Here is a 23,633-nt window from a genome sequence, read left to right on the forward strand (position 1 = left end):
GAAGGAAAAAGCAAAGCCATACTAGCTTCAGAATATTCTCTGTGGTGCCTGGTAAGACTTTGTAAAACCTAGTAGCACCCTGTTTTTGACATCACTGAACACTCTGCGTTGTAGTCTTGGCCATTTAGGAGAAACCCTGAAATTCCCTGTAAGATCAGAGAAATCTGCATGTTCTTCTGTTCTTGTAACACTTTAAAAATTTTTTTTCTTCTTAATCTGAATTTTACTACAGAAGTGATTTTTGCAGAATTCTTAAGAACAAGGACAATAATTTAGCAATTGGACACAATTAGCCCAAATGTATTGAAAGTCCACTGTAAAAACTGAAATTTAGAAAACACATCTTACTGAGATGCAATTTACAAACAGGCGAGCTATTGCCAATAAAGTTTTAAGACCTAACTTTCACTTAAACTTATGACTCTCTTATTAAAATATTTTAATAGCTATAGGGTATTTCAGTACAAAGGTCTAAGAAGCTGTTTAATGGAACAATCTAAGTTGCATAATCACCACTGGAAACCCATTCCTAGAACCTGACCCACTGTTTTCCATGTTTCATTTTACACTTAATATTTTAACACCAGGACAAACAAAACAAGCCTTCTCAATTAACTTTCACACATTGGTAGACTTAATAGCTATAAGACTTTCTGGTCTCAAAATGCTTGTATAATCAAAGACAAGACATAAAATCTAGAACACCTTAAATCAAAGAGTACCTATATTTGTCACAATTTGGATATTCAAATCGTGATAGATCAAATTGCCAATTATACAGAGTTCTTTTACTGCAGAATATGATTAGATTCCATCAGGTCAGGAACCACCCTATCACGTAACCCAAGAGTGTACATCTACTGCATCTGATGAACATAGCAATTACAGGTAAAACACTCCAAAAATGCAAATATTATTTCTTGAGTGTGATATGAATATGTCTGGATTACAAAAGCTAAGATTCTGCAGTTAAAAAAACAAAAATCAGATTATTAGATAGATGGTAAATAACTTTTAAGAATAAATAAATATTAATTTTATGCATTAGTATCAATCACTATAGAAGGTGAATGAACTCCCATAACGCTTGCAAGTTTAGGAATACAAATCTATAGAAATAACTCTGGGGTGACATACTATGTAACATATTGGATACCTTTGTGCAAAGTGTCTTCCTAAATTGAGATGAATTGGTGAGTGACTATAAGGTGTTTTCAACAAGAGAACAAATACTTTTTTGTACCCGTAACAATGTATTAGTAAAGAATTACTCTTGGTATATAATATCTTCAATAATCAGAAGATACTTAAAACATCTACTAGTCTGACAGGAGAGTAATACCAAATGCAGATGTAGATCACTTGCATATGCTAGCAATTAAGAGCTATAAGCAGCTTAAAACAGGCTAGGCAAGGGTTAAACGTGCACAGTTGTGGCACACTAATTTACCTTATTGCACACATAAGCTGCTGACTCCTTATGTGATGTGCCACCTGATATCCATTATGGAGTACAAACACAATCACACCATGGTACACGTACTATGTGCTCCCCCTCGACTTTCTTTAGAGGGATTTCTGCTGCCTTTCCCCCCAGTACTTTCATTTTAGCTGCTGAGCAGCTCCTTCAAATAAGGACTACCAAATATACCAGACTGTTCCCGTGTTTAAGTCTTAAATACTGTAAGTATGGCATAGCTGATCAGTCCTCTGCTTGGAGTTCTGTCTGGCATCATACGTACCTCTGTACCTTTCTGTTCCTACAACCTGGCTTTGCAGGAATTTCTCTTTATGGACAGCAGCACTCTTTCCTTGGGTCTAGCTAATTGTGATAAGGGCCTTTTAACCCCTTACCACAGAGAACAGCTACTTAGTTGAGACAGTCATATAACAAGGACTGGACAAGGGGAATAAAAAGATAATCTTGTCCTCTTCAAAATGCCAGTGTCCTACTCTTTCCTAGGCTTCTAAGATGTATCAGAAGGTGAAGGCAGGATCAGACAAGAGCAATCCAGTGAAGGCAATTAGATGCTGTAATCTACAAATGTGCTAGATGAGTGTTCCCTAGCTATAGGCTTAATTAGACCAGCTTTAAAACATGAAGTGAATCTTTCTAAATACAGAACTGGAGCTATAATGAGGCAAACACAAACCAAAAAGCAGTCTAAATAGAACAACTGAAGTTTGTTTACAAACTATAGTGTGGGAATCATTACTGAAGATGCTACAACTTAGACACATTTTGGATCTGAAGGGACAGTAAAGCTTAAAAAGATATGCTACCAAATTTGGAGGCTCCTTAAACAGAATATAAAACACAGAATTAGAAATTAATTCCAGCATTTTAAATAGAGTCTTGTATGGTCAAAAACATTAACAAATTTAGAACATTCTAACTCATTTGTTCTTATTATTCCTTTTGCAGAGTTGTTCCATCAGGTTGACTCCCAAGGGTTAAAAATCTATCCAAAAGATTTTTAAAATTTGAACTTACCCCAATTGTTTTTACATCTTTATAGATCTTCTTTCTCAAAAGCATTTACACACTATCCCCATACTTACAGTAAAACATTTTGTTTAACTACAAGAATCTGCAACCTAAATTCTTTCAATATTATCATCTGTATTTACTGAGCTTTGCCTTCAGCATGACCTCAGGCCTGAAAGAAACATACCAGCTTTCACATGGTATAAAGCCTGACTTACCAGAGACTTCCAGAACTCAGCTGACCATGTGGATGTCAGCTTGGGACCAGCAGCTTGTTAGCTTCAATACTTATCAGTGTAAAACATGCTATCGCAAAGACTCTTTGAGTCTTCTACAAGTGTGCTCCAATTCTGGACAGTAGAGCGGGAAGGTGAAATTGAAGTTTGAGCTACACTGCTATGAAGACACACAAGCGGTTGAGCAAGTGCCAGCTTGGGACTATCAAAACTTATGTGATATCATAATAAACTAGGCTTGTGTAACTAAGGCAGCCCTGTGTATTGCATATTATCTGTAATATTAGAAGGCTGAAATATCTCAATTTTTCCATTATTCTGGGTAGCCTATGAAAATTAACTGAGAAAAGAAATCCATCCAATAATCACTATGCCTCTGGTCTAGTAACTTTCAGAAAGGCTGTGAGAAAAAGCTTTCTTCTTCCCACTATGAGCAGCCATGAGCAGTGATTGATCCTACAACAGCCAAGTTTAGAGGTAAGTTTGTGGTTTGCAATTTTGACATTCAAGCAAATGGTATCCTATGGGAAACAGGCACATGATCCACCAAAGCCACTCCCTGTGTAGTAAATGGAGTTAAGTGCCAAAGACAGGACTTCCATAAAACTCATACAGCAGAATTTTCAAAGACAGCTTAAAGAAGAATCAAATGACAATCTGCCTACCTCCCTAAAGGACCATCCCTTGAGATGCTATTTTACACATAGCAGATGTCTCCTAAGGAAGGTTAGAAGCATCCATGTGATAAATAATACTTACAGCATATGCACCTATTAAAAATGCCGCATTTGCTCGTTTCCGCTGATCAAAACTGGTATAGTATACTATCTTCTTTCTTGATAGACTGAAATACTGTTAAAAAAAAAAGACAGCATATTTACCAAGAGAAGAATACACTTTAAAAATACTTTTAAAAGTAACTTTTGAAAAACTGAAAAATAAGTCAGAAAAAATTCTTACAGAGATTCTTAAAATTAAAGGCAAAAATATTACTGATACCATGAACAATCTTCTTACATTATAGATAAGAGTGCAGGGAAATAGTCACTGTATGAGGGTATGTCTCTCAGCTTGATGTCTGAAAATATCTTAGAAAATGCAGTTGAACTAAAATGTTCAGTATAAAATACTGGGTTTTTTTCATCCGGGTTTAAATATTTGAAAAATAGCTTATGAACATTGATTAAAGACACTGAAATTCTCAGACTAAAATGCCCTCCTATATGTTAAATCTATTTAGAACGTAATTCTGTGAAGGAGACAAGAGAAAAACTGAAGCAATCAATCTTGCAGGCATTTTATAAGTTAAACACCATTCTTCCATCTATACTACCTAAAAATGGAGTGACAGACATCTTTAGAAAGCTTCAACAGCAAGAATTCATTTTAAAAAAAAATTGTACAAGTGAAAAGCCTGAAAAAAAAGGCTAGGCAGAGACAGAACTAGGAACACTTGCAATTCTTTATTTAGGAAGAAAAGAAGTCTCTGTCAGAATCCTGTGGACAAAACTCCCATTGAAAACAAGATCAACAAGCAGTAGACAAGAACAATTATGACAAACTGCAGCAAAACTATTTAAAGCCAGAGAGAGGTATAATTATCACTTAAAAATGGCAAGTTGGACAGTTTATTGCATTATTATATTTTTAGCATCATTAATTGCTACACTTTCATTATATTCTGCAACACTACTACTCATGTTTTTCCTGGCAGATTTCTACAGTAATCCTACAGTTTTGAGGAAGTCATCATCAGACATACTGGATTCTGCTCATAAATATTTGCAGCCCATTTCTATTTTTAAAAGTTGCACATTTTATAAACTGCCTTTATAACAGTGCTGCTGTTACCCAACTTCAGGTTTTTAACTTCAATTTGACAATCTTAATTTACTTTCTTTTCCTGCTCTTGGCACTGATGACACTTGGGGGTGGGAGATAAGGTAACTGCAGCAGAATTGTGGTTTATTTATTTAAGTAGTGCCAACTGTATTTCTCTTCCACAAATCTGTAAATGTAGACTCTCATCTCAAATCTTGTTGCAAATTTTAGGACATCTTTAACCACAGAATCAAATTGTGCAAAAAAACCCAAATAGCTGATAAACTCAGGAGAAAACTGATGCATATATCACAGTGAGCATCTTACTCCCACCTTCCACAGAAACAGCACCTTTAATAGCAGTTCTAACATTCCAGTCTGGTCTTATTACCCACAACTTCCACAGGTGGAAGGAGTGAGAGTTAATGCAACTGAGTATATCTAAGTAGGACTGTTAATTCCTGAGGTAGATGGTTGCTGTTGATTGGAAGAGGTTGTATCTTGAGACCACGAGCAACATCTTTCTCAGTGTATATGCAAACATAAAAAGCACAAGTAGTTATTTAATTAGTGAAGCATTCAATTATTATTAAAACTTGACAAAACTAATTCCAATATTTTAAGATCCCTCCTTTCTTCCCCCTCCTCAATTTTTTTAATTTTAGTGTTCTCTAACTGCAATTCCACCCATTATGTGTAGGTGGGATAAGATTACAGTAGTTATGCAACAGTGACAGAACTTCAATTATAACTTGTTGACTACTACTTATTGTAAAGTGAAGTTCTTTGCAATAGTTTCCAGTTCACATGAAATACTATTTTAAACTGCAAAAAGCATATTCTGCTACCTAACCAGAAGTAAGTTCTATATAGCAAGACTATATTTCTTGTTTTATTTTACAGAATGGATTTTTTTAATCATATGGGTATATCAAGTCATTTCAATTTTGAGACGCTTTTGGATCTGAAGTAGACAAAAAGCGACAGCTCACCGTAAAAGTTCCCAGAACATCTAAATGAAAGCAATATATATTGCTTCATTTTCAAAATGTAAGGGTTTAATCCTTATGAGCCATATTGCTATATAAAATATTTAAATGTCTTTTGAATCCTGACTAAAGTTTTAACACAAAATTGAAACCTGACATTAATTAACAGCTTATAGCATAGCAACCAGAGGAAAACTGCATCAGGATTTTACTTTTCAGAAGCTTATAAAAAAAAAAAAACACTGTTCTTATTTGCACACAAGTTACAGAAAATCAAGTTTTACAGTAAGTGTTTGCTGAAGTATCAATGCAGTGCCTCTGTTAACATTATCACACAAATTCTCAATACACTTTCAATATCAATACTAAGCTATATGATCTATTTCGAAAAATATTGATTTTCTGTTTAACAAGCTAAGTCTATTTCTTTGGCTAGGTTCAATGATAACAAGTGTTAAAGATGGTTCTTTAAGGTTCTTTAAGAGCTCCACCTGAATTGATTAAGGCTTTAGTTCCCATAGATACTAGGCAACTCAGAAGAACCAAAAATGTTTCAACAAAGAATTTTCAATGCAGGTTGTCTACATAATAGCTACAGTCACAGGTAACATAGTAACACAGTTGCAAATAATCTTTTTTCGAAAACAAACCTAAGGCTGCGCTATGAAGTGTTAAAGATACTTTTCTTTACCAGTAAAAAAATTTTAGCAGTTTCACACATCGTTGGAAGACAAAATGTAACAATATAACAGAACAGTATCTGTCAAGACATATCCCAGAGGAATATACTCAAAGACAATCTTTTGAACTAAATGCAGAGGTTACATGAAGAGTGTGGCAGGTTTTGTTTTGGGTGATAAAACTAATTCACTGGGTGTATGAAAGAGTTCCAGAACACATTATTTTCACTGTGACATTACTTTTTTTTTTTTTTTTAAATAATAGGTCAGTTCCTGTTTCTTGAAGACCTCAAGAGAAATTTACTTGCACAGAAATGGATGGGGGGCTTAGCAGGGGCCATTGCGGATGTATTAGATTGTACTATTATTGTACTAGATTGATACCTGTTTAGTTTCACCAGATTATTTGACAGTATTTTATCTAATGGATGTGTTTTAATATATTTGCATTGTTCAAGTAAGAAATTACTGCAATGTGTTTAATAAGCCTGGATCAATGCAAATACTATTTTTATATATACACACACGTATATATATGTAATATGTACATGTAAATAGCAGTGAATACAAGGCTGGCAAACTGTTCATAGGAAATGATGTATTAAAACATGTACAAGCAACCTGCCTCAAAGTCTAAGCTGTCCTAAAAGAGGTGCTTGCAATTACTATAGTTCCTTGTGTATGCCCAGCAGTTTATTTATATTAAAACAAAGCCAAACTCCTCTGTAATCCAGCAGCAATACAGTTAGCATACAAGAAACGTTAAACCCATATTCCATAAGCCTGCCAGAACCTTCCTTTTCCTGTCTTTGATCTTCCATACTTGTATCATTTATCTCAGCAACACCCCCTCTCTGACTACCCCTGCTTCTGAATTCATTGAGGTTGTGTAAGGCTATATACACATAAAACACAGCAGGTTTTTTAAAGCAGTTTTTATGAAATCAGACTTATTTAAACAGAAAAAAAAAATTTCTTTCATAAATGAATCACAGTTGCTTAGTCAAGCATTTTTTCCCCAAACAGAATTCAAAGAACAAGTAGGAAGATAGCATGGCCAAGCATTTTTCTTGCTGTTGACTTGGCTAGTCAAGATCATCTCCATAGCAATCAGCAATCAAAACATTACAAACATGACAAGGTCAGAAAGGTTTTCCTGTAAAGCATAACCAGGACTTCAGCTCCAACTTTTTCAGCAAATGGATATCTGAATAAATTCTTCAGCTCTTCAGAACAGAACGGTTCATTGTTTCTAAAATCAGTCAGCGTAAAGTTACAATAGTTTCCTTTAAAATGTTGGTCTCCCATTAACACATTTCAAACTGGTACCCTTCGCCTTCCCCACCTGTCCCCCAAGAAAGGAGAGGGGAAAACCCAAAACTGCCTCTGTGTCTAATTCCTCTCCCAAAACAGAAAGAGATAAAACTGAAAGACTTGGAGAGAACATGTGTGGGATTTGTTTGTCTTAATAAGATTTTATACTCTCATTTCTCCTCTTTCTATTTATGTAAGTTTTAAACTTAATGAAAGTCTAAGTCTTATATTGCTTTACAGACACCATATCCACACAAAAACTATCACATTTTGTGAATTTATTTTTTTTGGCCACGCTTCTTTTTAAGTCTCTTTTCCTAAGAAAAGTACGTGAAGTTCATACACAACCAGGTATATACCAAATCATGGCAGGAGTCACCTGGGCTTAAGTACTATGATTGCCTCAGCATCCCAGAAGTGTTGCAGTGTAGTAACAGCAGCCATCCAGCAGCAGAGGCTGGTTTTCCAGAGAATAATAATCTATGATCAGCCAGCTCCTGCTGTTGGTCATGGGGCATGGTTACCCTTAATGCAAGGGTATGCAAGCAGCAGGTTGCTCAACAGGACTCTTTCTCCATGTTGTTAGGCCAACGGGCACTTCTCATCTCTGAAACACTGATCACAGGCTGCCTGCGTGTCCCCTTGGTGCCACAAGAGAATTACCATACTTTTGCCACTGTAGTTGCTCATTGCATCAATGCCTTGTTGGCAGCTAAGTCACAGGTCATGAACTTCTGTCTTACAGACACTTGTTCAGGCCTCAGGAATTCTCTTGGGGACACTTCTGAAGGACAGATGTGACAAGGTGAGGGGTAGAAGGGTAGAAACTGTGAATCCATAGCTCTCAACTTGTGAAGCTGAGCAGCAGCCTTTTGTAGCTGGGCCTACAGTACACATTAAATGCATGCTTCAGCACTGGGATTTGGTCTGACAAGCCTACTTATCCACTGCAGAGAGTATCTAAAGTAGGACAGAGTCTGGTGTATATTTTAACTATTTGAGGAACAAAGCTTACATCAGCAGGTATTGACCCACCTCAGGGCTAGTGACAATCAGACAGACTGGAATCTATTAATGTACAAGTTTCTATACCACTCAGGTGGTATTCCAAGCTTTTGCTGTTTGATTTCATGTATTACTTTCAAGGGGTTGCACTATCACATTACCCTTCTCTATTATGCACTAGTAGTTTAAATTAACCTATTTTGAATTAGCCTCTGGTAAGATAACAGCAACAAAGAGCTCCTCCTCCCAGCTGAGACTGCAGCTGATCTGCATGAGATTTCTCTGTCCTGTTCCTGACCATCTGTACTCTTCACATCACACTGCAAGTGTGTTTGCTTTTTTCAAAAAATATCCAAGTTACATTAAGATGACATCACAGTATGCTAAATCAACCATGTAAATTTCAGAGTTACTAATCAGTTTGAATTTGGCTCCCTTGTGTATTCTTTCCATTATAATATATGATCTTTGTATCATGACTACAAGCCATTTGTGACAAGCAGCTTGTCTCATTCAATGCAGATGATGGTCTTATAACAAAAATGAAGACTGTAAAGACAGTCTTAAACAGGTTACTACTGAATCATTAAAAAAAAAAAAAACAAACCAAAACAAAAAACAAACAAAACCCAAACAAGTCCTGAGGTATTTATTAGTTGTGTTCTTATTTTCTGAGTGAAGCTTTTGGTATCTAGGGTCCAGTTTGAAGGCATTCTAGTAGTATAGAAGTATAAAGGTACACTTCAACAGTGATACATGAGACTGTTTTCAGGTCCCAAACTGATCACTATCTCAGTATGAATCTGGAAGAAACAGAACTAAGTCCCCTAGCTCTCATAGGCACAGTGAAAGTTAGAATAGTAGGTTTATTATTGGTGCTTCTCTGGAGTAACCGCTTCACAGAGCAAGCATTCTCCACAGTCTTTTAAATATAAATAAAAGGTCACAAACAGCAGAATTAATGTTAAAAAAAAGATACCTAGCAAGTGAGCATCATTGGTCATGAGTTTGAATGGGACAGTGGCACTGGAAAATAGATTATAAATACTTATCGTATCAACCTATTTAGTGTTAACACAAAAATGGCAAATCCAGTGTTTTCCCAATATTAACATAGGCACTCAAAATTAGAAATACTACTGTATTAGGAAGCAATGTAAATTTTCACTAGAAGCACTCTTCTGCAAAAAGGTTATAGCAACTCTACAAACCCCCCAGTTTGCAAAACCTCGTCTTAGGACTAGCTGACTTTAAGGCAGCACATCCCTGGAAGCAGCAGATAGCATGAATCAACTTGCATAATGGTTTCATTTGTGCAGCAAATATTAGTCCCAAAACATGTAATTTTTGATACAGGAATCCTCTTACGGTGGCCAATGTTAACACATCTGTTGTCCCATTTTACCCTTCTGTCAGTAACAGGTCTAACATTTTATATTATAAAGATTTTAAATCTGTAATATTTAGTGAAGGGTCTCCTTGCTATCTGTATACAGGTGATATTAATTAGTACTTCGGAATTAAAACATCTGTTTCATTTCTTGCAGTTGATAATTTTTTTATAGATGCTGCAAGTCACTTTCACAGGCATTTGAGGAGCAGGTTAAATCTACAGCTATGTGCTCAGTGCACTGGGTCTGGCTGGGATGGAGTGCAGTTTTCTCCATAGCAGTCTGCATGATGCTGTGTTTTAGACTTGAGACTAGAACACTGCTGACAACAAACCAGCGTTTTAGCTATTGCCAAACAGTGCTTGCACAGCATCAAGGCCTTCTGTTTCTCACTCTGCCCCCACAGCAAGTAGGCTGGGGTGGGCAAGATGCTGGGAGGGCACATAGCCAGGACAGCTGACCCAAATGAACCAGAGGGATATTCCATCCCATATAACATCACACTCAGCAATAAAACTGAGGAGCAGTCTTTCTAAGTCAGCAGTTGCTCAGAGACTGGCCAGGCATTGGTCTGCTGATGGGAGGTGGTGAGTGATTGCCTTTGCACCACTTGCTTTGATCGACCCCCCACCCCTGTCTCTCACCACTTCTTATTCCCACACTTAAACTGTCTTTATCTCAACCCAGAAGTTCTTCTTGGCTTTGCTCTTCTGATTCTCTCCCCTGTCCCACAGTGGGGTTGTGGTAGGAGTGAATGAGCAGCTGCCAGGCGTTTAGTTTCTGGTCAGCGTCAACCCAGATCAGGCTTATGGTTTTATGACAGGACAGTGTTGTTAGGACAAAAGTCAGTCACGGTCATCTTCAGAATTAACTGTGGCATCTACAAATTTTAGACAACTGCATAAAGAAAGGACCAACGCTTTGCAGTGAAAAGAAAAAGCTACTGTGGTATCCAAAGATGATACCAAAATTCTCTCTCTAGTGAAGAGCTACTCAAAAGTGCCTTGAATCAACAATCATTATATGGAAGCAAGAAAGTAAGGAAGCTTCTACAAATTAATTGATAGGGAGTGACACATCTACAAGACAGACAAAAAAAGGAAATATTTTTATATGTGTAAAACCACATTACCATAACACTTATTAGAAGCAACAATTTATTAAATTGAATGACATATAGAAGTTTTAACTTTTCCACTGAGTGAGATTTAGATTAAACAGTGTGATTTTAGGGCTCATGTTTTGTTCTTGTTTGTGGGTGTGGGGTTTTTTGTTTGGTTGTTTTTTTAATATCTGTTTTTTCAGTTCATACTAGCACACCCATTCCATTAGCTGCAAACCCATGAAGTATCCAGAGTGGTTTTTGTTCCTGTTGTCTTGAAACTGTAAGGTTATGAAAAAAGGTGAACACAGCCTTCAGTGCCTCACCTACTAAGCAACAACGAGAACATATTCATTTTTTCCATTCTTTCAAGCAAAAAGAATTCAGAACAAAGAATAACCTTAAAGCTTAGTAGTAACCATCTAGGTAACTAGCACCTAACAACCACTTTCAAACTGGATAATACATTTTAGTTGCATTTCAAAATATAAAAATATAGGAACATTGTTTTTAAACAAAGCTTACCTTTAATTTCTTATTTAGTTTACAGCAGTATCTGTATAACATTGCCAAATTTAAAGGCCCAAAATCTCCATAGAAACTGGAAGAACAAAAAAAATGTGTTATTTATACAAAAGAGCCAAGCGAATTTCAACATGCATGTTTGTTGATAGTTAAAGCTGCAAATCAGTAACTTTTGGGGGATACTGAGTAGCCAATATATATGATACCACAGATAAGCCCTTTATAGATTCATCTGAGAGCACAATAGTAACAATTAATTTGAAAGCATTTGTAGCTTCAGTTTAAGACGCTCCAGTAACTACCTTTTCCATTATATACACACACTACAGAATTTTTTCTTCATCCCATGATATCCAGTCTGGTGTCAGCCAAAACTACAGAGTGAAGAACTTCAAGGCATGATCTACTCCCCTTTAAGGCATGCTGATCTCATCCTAGATGAAGGTTCTACAACTGCTTAAGATGAGAATGGATCATTTAGATACTATGAAGAATAAGCTAAATAGACTTTCTCATGGGTAGTAAAATTTAGTAACATCCAGTCTTGATCTCTGTCTGAAATCTAAGCTTATTTCTTTTTATTCCATCCTCCACTATTTCAGAGATTACATATACACTTTACAAATAATTGTTTCTTTGTCCCCCCAATCCTGTTATCTCTAGGCTGTTCTTCCAATTTATTATTTATTTCATAAGTTCTGATTGTTCTTGTTTCTCTCTTCTAGATTCTTCTTAAACATTCATATTACCTTTGAAGCAGCAATCACTGTCCTTAGGATAAGAACTTGTAGCAGTAGTGTGCACAGGAAAATTATTGCACAGTAGAAGTAAGTTCCTGGCAGGGATTCACAGCGCTCTTCCTAGTTAATCCTTCATATAGGCATCTTTACAAGTAATAGCAGCCTTTATGCAAGTAACAAGACACCTTCTAGAGTTTTCTCCCTCCCCAACCATTGTGCAAAACTGCTCAAAATTTAAGTTGCAAGCTTTCTTCAATATTTTTCCTTTTTGTGTACAGAAGTCTTTATCTTGATAGTCTATGAAAATTTCTTGATGCGTATGTTCTAAATTACAGTAGGATTGGACTATAACTTAAACTGTTTTAATCTGCCTTAAGTCTTTTGATAAAATAGACAGGACACTTCTTGCCTATTGACAAACAAAACACACCATCAGCATCTGAACGGTGTTATTCAGGGAATGACAAAAGAAAAAGGTAATTATGTTCTAAGACTTCTGGGCTTTGAAGGAGTAAAGACTTACCAAAAAATCACATGATAGAATAGCCAGTAGTACCTTTCAAGCTTTCTTCCCCGTGGCAGAGGGTTTATTTTTCAGTAAAGTTAATTACGTTCCAGTTAAACATAAGAAGAAAACTTTTTACTTTGAGGGCAGTCAAACATTGGGAAGAGGTTGTTCAGAGAGGCTGTAGAGTCACAACCCCATTGTACAAGGCTGAGCAACCTGCTCTTGCTGACCTCGTTCTGAGCCCGGGGGTTGGATTAGATGATCTCTGGAGGTGCCTTCCAGTTTCAGTCATTCTGCTATCCTAAGTGGACACAACCACCAAGTAGGAATACCCTATCCTTCTGGTGCTTATAACTTCATCCTCCTCCCCAAATTTTCCTCAAACAAAAAAGCCAAGCCCAGTGCAAAAGAGACAATTATATTAGTCTGATTACTGTCTGGGACAAGTAGCCTGCCTGCCACACCAATGCTATTTCAATGTCATCTACTTTGCAGTATCAAACAACAACTTAAGTGCTTGTTAAGATTCAGTTCAACTACAGAAGCTCATCAGCTGGGTCAAAGACTAAGCTGTCCAACTACTAGGAATTTATTTGTAGGTTGCACAGAAGTTAACTCAAGGGAAAAATTGCAGTGGCAGTAAAGTAGGGTTGAGCTTTAGAATTCCTCATCTTTTCTTAAATAAGTCTGCCAGATATGGTCAACAGTTATAGGGTTTTTTTAAACACAAAACCCTCCATACACTTTTTAATAGAGATGAAATAAACAAAATTGTTCTAAGAAGGACAAGTATGAGTTATGACAAGAAGTTAAAACTGGAGCTCTAACAACACTAGAGTGAATGTAGCTTCCACAAAAGCTATATAGAAGGCTTACTAACATCTCTTCCCATTCTGCTGCCCTAACACCTTCTCTAAATCAAAAAACCAACCCTATCTTGTTCCATTAACTTTACAATATTCTTTCACTCAAATATATGATGAAAGAGTAGAATTTAGGATTTTAAGATTATTTTGTCAAAAATACTTTTAAAGTATTGTGAAAGTGTGGAATATGATAGTTACTGGAATACAGAATACTTTTTTAAACCACTGTGAGCAAAGCAGTTTTGATCAGCTCAAAGATATAACTGAATACACAGTTCATCTAAAGCACTGATGAACTACAGCCATGCTTTACGATAGTAAGTTTTTATTACTACTCATTTGCTAGAAGTACATCAATATAAAGTCATATATCCACTTCTACTTTTCCACATGATTAAGCTCAAACAGAAGTGTAGGAAAAGCACATTAAAATGAATTTACAAATCAATTTATCCACAACAAATTACTTAATATTTTGGTGGGGATAAGGATAAAAATACATTTATTGAGCCTATCCATGAAGTAATTCTATTTCTACAAAAATAAAGCTATTCAGATCCTCTCAGCTGACAAGCTAAAGATGTCAGTCTTTCTCTTAACATGGATGGGGGCAGCTGGGGAAAAAGTATCAGCATTTAAGATTCTGGTACTACCACTGTTTGTACTGCAGAAACAAGATATTTCTCAAGAATCCAGAACACAATCATAAAGGAAAGACACTTTTGGTCACTGCTGCACCAGCATTATTACCCATATACCAAACACTGGCAATTCCCAAGTTACTTACATAACAATACGTAGGTAGCATAAACCAGCCATTGACAAAACATTATGGTAGATACGTGAGGGAGAAAAGTTATTTGTTACATGTGTAATTTTAACTTTCTCCATTTAATACCTCTAAATTGGAATAAGCTTGGATGTCCTTTTTTTTTAATGGGGCTAAGTGAAACAAGTGCTTTACAAATCTCCAAATCAAAGAGTTCTCTGAAAGATAACACAAGGCTCTGTATTGAGGTCAATGGACTCTGATCTACAAAACCACTCTTCTTCAATTTATACGCTTAGAACTAAATACAGCTTCTGCCATGTTTAAACAGAAGGGTTTAATCTTATGCACCCTCACTACTTTTAGTATAACAGGCCAGTTTTGTACTTGAATTAGAGACACTTGATCCTGACTCATCCAGAGAATTTTCTTCTCAAGAACAGAATTTTAACACAGTTAACCCAGAAGATGGGAAATGGGGGCTATAGGGACTGAAGAGAAAAATGACACACCAAGTCATCATCTGAATAAAGAATTTTATCTGGCAAAAGTTGAAAATAAAAAAAAACCCATAAAAGAAACCAAATCTTATTATATGCTAGTCACTGGTAACAATCTACCCAGTATTATTTTACTTCTATCTCTTTTAAAGGTAATAGACTTTCTTTGCATCTAGATGTTTTAGTAAGCATTTATACACAACAAGAAATCAGGATGCCTCTGAAGCTTAAGCCAGTGAAGACAGACAGCCATTTAGAATGGAGGTGGGAACCAGATATGAGGAACAGAAGGCAAGTATGGTATTAATCTACATTTAATTATATTTTGTTTTAATCAAGTACGTAGATGATAGCTTAAATTATTCTTCCCCCTCAACCCATGGAAACTTGCTTTCCTTATGCTTCTCAAACTAAGAAGTCACAAAACCCCAGAATATACTAGATGAATATTTAAATACTCTACTTCAGAAATACTATCACAATGCTACCTGGAAGCAGTAGCATAGGTTTCTTGTATCTGTATTCTCCTTAGAATACTCCTAGAACTACTCCTTCCTAACAGTTCTTCTAGCATAACATCCAAGGTATTTGCTGTATTGTATCACAGGAATGGTCATCCACCTAGAAAGGACAGTCCATAAGGAGTGCATTGGTCTACTCCATCATGCAAGCGGTTACTGTACGTTCTTCCAGGGAATTTAATGGTGAAAGAAACGTAGTCCACAACTCTTTAGGACAGCAACTCAAGTTGTTTCTGACTGCAGTTCCATAAGATGACATGTGAAGGTGCCGTGGGTCAGCTCAAGCCTTGGGCACCTCTTCTGAATGCTAAAGTCACTTTTTACTAATTATTTGAATACCACTGACCCTAGTACAGCAAAAGAATGATAAACTCTTCAAGTTTATATCTTGAACTATTGGATAGAGCCTGGTTATGATCAATGAAGGAATACTATAACCTGGCAGACTTCGAAATAATTTGATAACCCCCATATTAACACCACAGTCAATCTATTTATGGCCAAGGTATCAAGTTACCTTTCAGAAATAAATTGCACCATACTTTATCCCAGAAGCCTGATTTTTTTCCCCCCACTGATGAATACAACAGCGCAGTAGTTTTATGCTGCCATTCACTTACAATTTTGTGATACAGCAACAGAGGTACGGACAAAAGGAGATTTCTATCTGAAAAGCTATTTCAGGATTCTTTTCCTCATGACAGACCAGTCTAAGTTCAATGTTATTGCCACACTGAACACGAGAGTATGCATACATTCTTATTGGACTTGTAAGCATTTCCAATAGTTTAAATATGGTCCAAAGCCTAATCACCATACTGGGGGGAAAAAATAGGACAGATCCACCAAGTCAGTTCTAACAATGCAATAACGATCAAAGGGGATGATGCTACTTGCATGGCAGCTTACTCATTTATTGGTTTTGTAACTTGAAAACAAAGGCACAGTTTATCAATTGCAATATTTTTTTTGAAGTATATACTTCAGAATTGGAGTACAACTACTCCTTTAGGTAGGAAGCTTGCCTTCTTGGACGCTAGCAGCCATATAAAGTAATTTTTCTGCCAAAACAGTAGCATCCCAAGCTTGCAATTACTCAAACCAGAAGATTAACCACAAGAACTTCAGGAACTAGCAGAAATACAGCTTCCTAACTGCAAAACTACACTAGTTTTCCAGCATTTTACAAAGATCCAGCTTACTATTAAAATTAAGCAATGAGACTCAATTAGAATAAGAAAAACTCTCCACTTGCTTTTCTCTCCCCCTTTCCTAGGCTGGATTACTGGAACATTCAGGTCACTGCACTGTAAGGCCCTTTCTGCATATGCTCTGAATCTAGCATTAAGCAGTACAAGAACCAACTCCTGCGGAAGAGGCCAACTGGCTACTACAGACAGACGCTCCAAAACATGAACTGAACACATCTTACACGCAACAAAGTTTCTGGATGAAGGGCAAGAGGATCAGTCCACACATTCATTACAACCTAACTACTGCTCAGGAAATCCTACCTATTCAGTCTTCTTTCTCCAACTCCTGTTTCCTAGAGTGTGTTTCTCCTTCCTACTTCTCAAGCGCATGAAAAAGGTGGGATGCTCATTGGCACTGACTCCCTGCTCTAGCCCCACCAATTCCAGTAACACGTGAATTTCTAGAAGCTTTCTTATGTGGGCTGAGACACAATCCCTAACACTTAATACTACTTAGGGATTGCACACTTCTGAATAGACAAAGGATGATAAAGCAAATATAACCCTAGAAATTATATATCACCTCACTGCTTGCATCTAAAGGTAGGAATAGTGCAGAAGCTCTGGATTATGCAAAACACCAGGTACTCCCTCCATTTCCCCTTCAATGTTCCAAATCCTCCTCAAGTTCCTGATTCTTCAAAATCCAACAAGAACTAACAGATCTAAATTACAGGTAATAGCTATTCCAGACATATGCATTTTTGATACAATGCTCCTTGACATCAAGAAAAAAAGTGTCTGTGAAGAGGTTCTCCCATAAAAAGTCTCCCTGTAGAAGAATGTTTAGATCATGTTAAAAACCCACTCTATGGAAAAGTCATCTTAACAGAGGCTAAGTTTCTCATAACAGATTTCCTATATCGAGCTACACTCCTGCTGAATATAAAACTGGAGCGTAGAAAACATCTGTTTTATCTTGGTACCCTTTTACTGCAAACAAAAAAAAAATTCCTCAATACTGTTGGCAGTTGCTTTTATCTTTTCCATACAAAGAAGTGAAGACAGATATGGTAAAGCAATGTGTAGGTATAAAATTTATGAAACTGTTGGACTGGAGAGAACACCACAGGTGTTAAGTGATAGCACTTTACAAGTGTCAAATGTAAAATTATGTCAGTAGTTCGTGTCTGAAGGAAAAACTGACACTCCCAGTTCTTAGATCATCTGATTTTCATGTCTACAGTAAATTTTAAGTCTCTCATTTTAAGACGGAAAACAAAATAAAGCTGCAGTACTACTCTTAATACTCATCTGTAAGAATCAGACATACAAAAGCTGGTATTAGTATATGAAGTTTTTCTGCTCTGTGTTTACATTCACACTGACAGAAGTTAGAAGTTGGGAATTTTCCTAATTTCTTTTTTTTTTTTTGGTGAACTTTAGCTTACTAAGTTATCTTGGTTATCCGACAGTCAAGTTCAAGTCTTCAAAAGCTACTGATGTGAACAAGGAACTCCCTGTTCTCTGTGTGGAACAACAGCTTTGTTTGTTGAACAAGGCTAAGTTTTCTTTTTCCCTTCAAATAATATAAGCCACAGAACGATGAAGAAGTTCAGGTTTCCTATGCAAGTACCACTACTGGATAGCCACAGTAAAGATGCATTTAGCCAAAGTAAAAATAAACAAGTTAACCCTTACTCTTCTCACAGGAAAGAGAAACTGCTTCTTTGCACATACACATGCAGTGAAACAAGTCCTACAAGTCAAAGTCCAAACAGTACTCACAATATTATTGTAGCTAAGCATTTGAGAGTCTTATTCTACTGCTGCTTGAACTCAAAGTAGCAGCTAACATTAAGACCGCTGCGAAACAGGCAAGTAACATACCATGGCTTGAAAGAAAGTTTTGGTGTAAAACATAGGAGATAAAGAATATATTAATTACTTTTACAGCTGCTCACAAGATGTCAGAGACCAGATCTGCAAAAGCTGCTTATACAAGTGATTCAAAGTCAGAACAAATAAAGACATTATGATTTTTGAAAGCTGACACTGTAATTTATCAGTAAGAGATTCCTGTTTCTCATTATCTAAATTTTAATTTTGTTTGAGAAAACTACTCAACAATAAAAAGGACATAAAAAGTTGCTTTGATAAAAGTATGTGAAAGCCAAGTTAACCAGTCAAGTGTAGTATTCTCAACCCAGATCTGTTTACAGAAAGGTGAAACATGAAAGACACTATTCTTAGAGAATAAAAAGCTTCTTAGTAGTGCCTAACTCATTAATAGAGGTCTTGCCAAGGCAAGGCTTTTCTATTTGCCAAATGAGAGTCTTCATCAAGCTGGATTATTTCTCATTAACTTCATTTTCCTGAAGTAAGAGTTACATGCAATACGCTACCCTGAAAGACTGTATTCCCTTATAAGCAGCAGTGCAGACTTTCTCAGGAGAGACCTCAGAGTTTCAGGAGACTGACAAAATCTTACAGAAACAGAACAACCAAAAAAGAGAATTCAGAATTGGAAAAATTCATTCAGGTTTCTTGTTCCCTCAACTGAGGAATTTACATACCATTTTCCTAGCATAATAGGTTCAAGGTTTAATTGCGGCACATTTAACTAAAATAGTGACAGTTCTAGTAGCGAGTTCCTAGTCAGCTGGCATTTGAGATGTCCTTAAAAGCATTTAAGCCTATCTTTATTATTTTTAAAAGTGTGAATGTTTAAATAAGTGAAGACAGCATTATGAATTCATTAGAACAGTTGACAACTTCAAGTGAAAACTGAAGGCTAAAGCACTCAAGATGACATAACCACACTTTGTGTACAATTTAGGGATAAATCACGTGACAGGCTGCAAAGGCAAGTCAGCATTTATCAGACCAAAACTTCCAATACCATTAGATCTAGCACTACAGCTGTTTTGTTTAATAAATGGGGTATACTATTAGTGTACACTATTACTTCCTTATATCTCTTCAAGAGTAGGTAAAAAGAGGGAAGCGAGGCAGTGACATTTTAAGTACTATGTGATCCAATAACATGCTCTCTGTAATCTAATAACCCCAAACCTACATATTCATGAGGTTTTCAGATCATATATTGCTTCAGTGAAAGCAAGCTGACACCTCAATAAAGTCAGCTAAATAAATTTCTGTATCACTTCATACTTAAAGAGTTATCACTAAAGTTAACAAAATAACAGCCCAAAGAAAAACAGTTTACTTCCATGCACAGCAAAGATCTTTGTCTTGTCACTAGAATGACACATCTAAACAAATTAAGTCAATAAATATTTGATTAAGAAATTTACTTACATACCCTACAGGTGCTGAGGAGTTTGTGTGTGAGTAGACATCTCCTATCTTCCTCCTTGTAACAGTCTGAACAACTCATTTGATTAAAAAGCAGAAGTTCTAATCAGCAAGAACAGCACAGGCAGGCCATTTTGAATGAAGACTCTGGAAACCACTGTTCTGAGCTATAGCACTTCAAAACTCACTTCCAAATGTGTATTTTGTTATCGTGTAACAGATACTTCTAACCACTTTCTCAGGAAGAAGGCTGCGTTTCTGAGAAAATTAGCAGAAGATCCAATCTGATGTATGAAAGTTACACTCCACTACTACTTACAGACAACCCCTGATGTCAGGCCCCTCGCTTTGCTGTGCAGCCTGTGAAACATAAGACTGATGTCAAGCTCGCTGATGAGCATAAGGAAAAGAGAAACTACAGTAAAATCAGTATCTCTCCAAGAACCAAGAGATTTGCATTCTATTCCTCATTTTGCCTCTAGCTTTCCAATTTCAGAAGGATTACTGAAAAAAATATATAAAATGGTAACCCTACTGACACCTGCTATTACTTCCCTGAGACAATATAAACTTCCTTAGAGATGAGAGGGAAAAGAGAGAGGAAAAAAATAAAAATAAAATCAGGCATGGTTTTACTACCAAATATTGCATACACTGATAACGATGGGTGCTGCAATACAGATATTAGGGGAAGTTTAGCACTGTTATGTAAAAGAGTTAAGCTATTACACAAAATTCACTCATACCACCTGGTTAACTGTCATTTAATTTCTATCTCATATTACGTTTTAGTATTTTAGTTTGAGGGCACAAAAGGGAGAGTACTATTATGGTATCAGATATAGGATAATATCTTTCAAAGGGGCCAAATAGACTAGGAACTATCATTTCAGAAAATACACCATGACTTACATGTCCCAAATCCTTAGATGTGCCCTAGAAGATAAAGGAAACTTTGCTTCCTTCCATTATCTTGTAATTATATCTAGTATCAAGTTACACCCTGGTATGTGGTTAACAGGTAATTGGGTTAAGGAGTATACTTACTGAATTTCCTTTACACATGTTAAAGTAAATTACTTTTTTTTTCTCCTCAAATTTCAGTACCTTGGGGTTTTTTTTAAAATATGATACTGTCCACACACAAAATAACCCAGTTACGGTCCTTGGTTAGTACAATCATCTGTAACTAACAGAGTATAGAACTGTTCTCCCTTCCCACTCCCAAGATCAAATCCAACATAAGATTCCTTCACCCTTCCTAGAAGCATATTAAGAATGAGAAACAAAATACCTCAGGTCAAGCATAACACAGAAGCCTGGTAAGAGATACAAGATCAACTTTTTCCTTCATTAAAGTGGAACGTATTCATATAACACAAATTGCTCAGGACCTTCTCCAGCTGAATTCTGCTTTTAATGTTAGGTCAACCTTGTCTTAGGGTACTCCTGAGGTCCCTTCCAATCTAAATTAGTTAATGATCATTACAGAGCCAACTCCCAACCCAAGCAGTTAATTACAAAAGTCAACCTTGGGAACAAATCATTGGGAACTCCAGTAGAAGGCACACAGCTTAAGATAACAAAGACTCAAAAACATATGTAGAAAAGAAACCCTAAAACTGTAAGCTGTGCATAACAAGTAAGCTAGGAAGCAAGAAAGATTGGTTTACACCTTCACAGAAGCAGTACTGAAGTAACTGTAGAAGGGAAGGAAGAACATTGATGCTCACAAGTTCTTCAACTCACATGGAAAAAAAGTCATTTAAAATAAGACCATGTTTTTTGTTTCACTTGTGCTGCGGCAAACCCTTTGTCAAGTGGCTAGATGTATCATCACACATGAAACAGTTGACCTGGGAACGCAGTGCAAAGCAACTACTTTTTAACCACAGCATAGAGCAATTACTTTATCTGTTTAGTGTCTTTTATGTCCTTTAATAGAAGGTCAAAAGTAAAATTGATTATAGCTGTGAATACTATATGCTGTCTGTGTCTTCCAAACACATGAAGCTTTTACTTCACAGAAAATACTTTTTCTGCTGTTCTAAAGCTACAAAAGCCAACAGGAAGTGCCATCTCAAAACCTTCTGCAGCTTACAAAAAAAGTTGCAGATGTTCTTCAAAAGCACATTTAAGCTGTGCATTCTTATGATTCAGTATAAAAGGTGATCACTTCATACTCTCTATACAAGAAAATACACATAAACCAAACTATTGTTTCATCTATTCATACCAAACAACAGTCTTCTATTTAAGACACCATTTAATAAGATGTAATTCGTCTTAAGAGATCTTCTCCACCTTATAAACAAATCTTACAAAGCTCAGATACCCTTCCCCTAGCTCAATCACAATTTAAGCCATTTAACTGGTCATGCAGCTGTTTTTGTGGGGTTTTTTTAAACAGCAATCTTGTTAAACTAGTTTCAGCTAGTGTAAAAATATATTTAGGCTAACTTTATACTCATGTTTTGTGTAAGCAGCTAAATGGGGCAAAAGTACTCCATACAGCATTAAAGTGTGTTGGGAAGAATCTCAGGTGATGACTTTAAGTATGCAAAACACACCAGACCACAACACTTACTTTTCATAGACCAGTTCCTCATCGGTACAGAAGTAGTGGGTGTTTACGGTACTCTTCGGTTTACTTCGTAAAGTAGCAAAGTACAACCGATCTGAAAGACAGATGAGAGCAACGGCTTAGGACGGACAAAGCAGATCGCCGCCGACCCGCGGCACGCCTGTCACCCCGCGGGCCCGTCCTCTGCCCCGCCGCGGGCCCGTCCTGCCCCGCCACCGCCCGGGAGCGGAAGCGGCCCCGCTGCTCCTTTTTCTCCTGCGTGCGCGGTGGCGGGAGCGCGAGTCCCGCTCCGCCCGCGGGCCCTGCCCACGGGGACCCCCCGCCCCGCTGCGGGCAGCCCTCGGGAGCGACTTCAGGCGGGCGGGGGACATTTCTGAGCCAGCACGCCGCAGCACATAGCAACAGGTGCCGGCCCCGCTTCTTACCGGAAAAGCGAGGAGGAAGGAACCGCTGAGACGCACCCCGCATGCAGCTCGCGAAAACAACGGGGCGAGGAGGGCCGCGGGGCGAGGGGGGCACGCAGCACAGGGGGGCCGGGGGGAGGGAGGCGGGGAGGCCGGGAAAGACGAAGCCAGCGGGTTTCCTTTCCGCGGGAGGCTCCGGCGAACGGGACCCCCGCGGCCAGGGGCTGGGGAGTCCTCCCCGGCCCCTTCTCACCTTTCACGAACTCCGAAGCTCCCCCCAGCACTTCGGAGGCGGCCGCCGCCGGCTCCATCTTAAACAGGGCGCGGAGCAGCGAGGCGCGGGGCGGCTCCGAACTCATGGCGCTCCCGAGCAGCCCCGGCCAGGCCGGGGCGCGCTCGCTGGTAAGCAACCGGCTGCCCGGAGGGGCCGCCCGCCCGAAGCCACGCCGCTGGGAGCGCCGCTGCCGCAGCCCGCATAGGAACGGGAGCGGAGAGGAGAACTAGCTCCGGGACACGGCGAGCAGGCGGGCGCCCGCAGGGACTTCAGCTCCACCCCGCCCCCAGCCAGGGAGACGCCCCCGGAGAAGAGGCAGCGGGCGGTTACCAGGCGACCGGCGGCGCTCTAGCAACCGCGTTACCGGGCCTTTGTTTCGCCCGGCCCAGGCGTGCGAGTGACCGG

General features: G+C 37.9%; 1 protein-coding gene across 2 annotated transcripts in view; it reads right to left on the reverse strand.

Moving 5' to 3' along the window:
* Nucleotides 1–23,633, reverse strand: part of CDC14A (cell division cycle 14A) — a 66,585-nt gene extending 42,952 nt beyond the window's left edge. For both annotated transcript variants that reach the window (XM_074832615.1, XM_074832614.1), the window contains exons 1-4: nt 23,208–23,633; nt 22,554–22,644; nt 11,552–11,627; nt 3,484–3,576 (exon numbers count right to left, since the gene is read on the reverse strand). In XM_074832615.1, the coding sequence (XP_074688716.1) occupies nt 3,484–3,576; nt 11,552–11,627; nt 22,554–22,644; nt 23,208–23,313 (366 nt within the window). In that variant the 5' untranslated portion in view covers nt 23,314–23,633. The remainder of the gene's footprint in view (nt 1–3,483; nt 3,577–11,551; nt 11,628–22,553; nt 22,645–23,207) is intronic.

This window comes from Strix aluco, chromosome 8 (genome assembly GCF_031877795.1).
Source record: "Strix aluco isolate bStrAlu1 chromosome 8, bStrAlu1.hap1, whole genome shotgun sequence".
In the NCBI taxonomy this organism is placed as follows: Eukaryota; Metazoa; Chordata; class Aves; order Strigiformes; family Strigidae; genus Strix; species Strix aluco.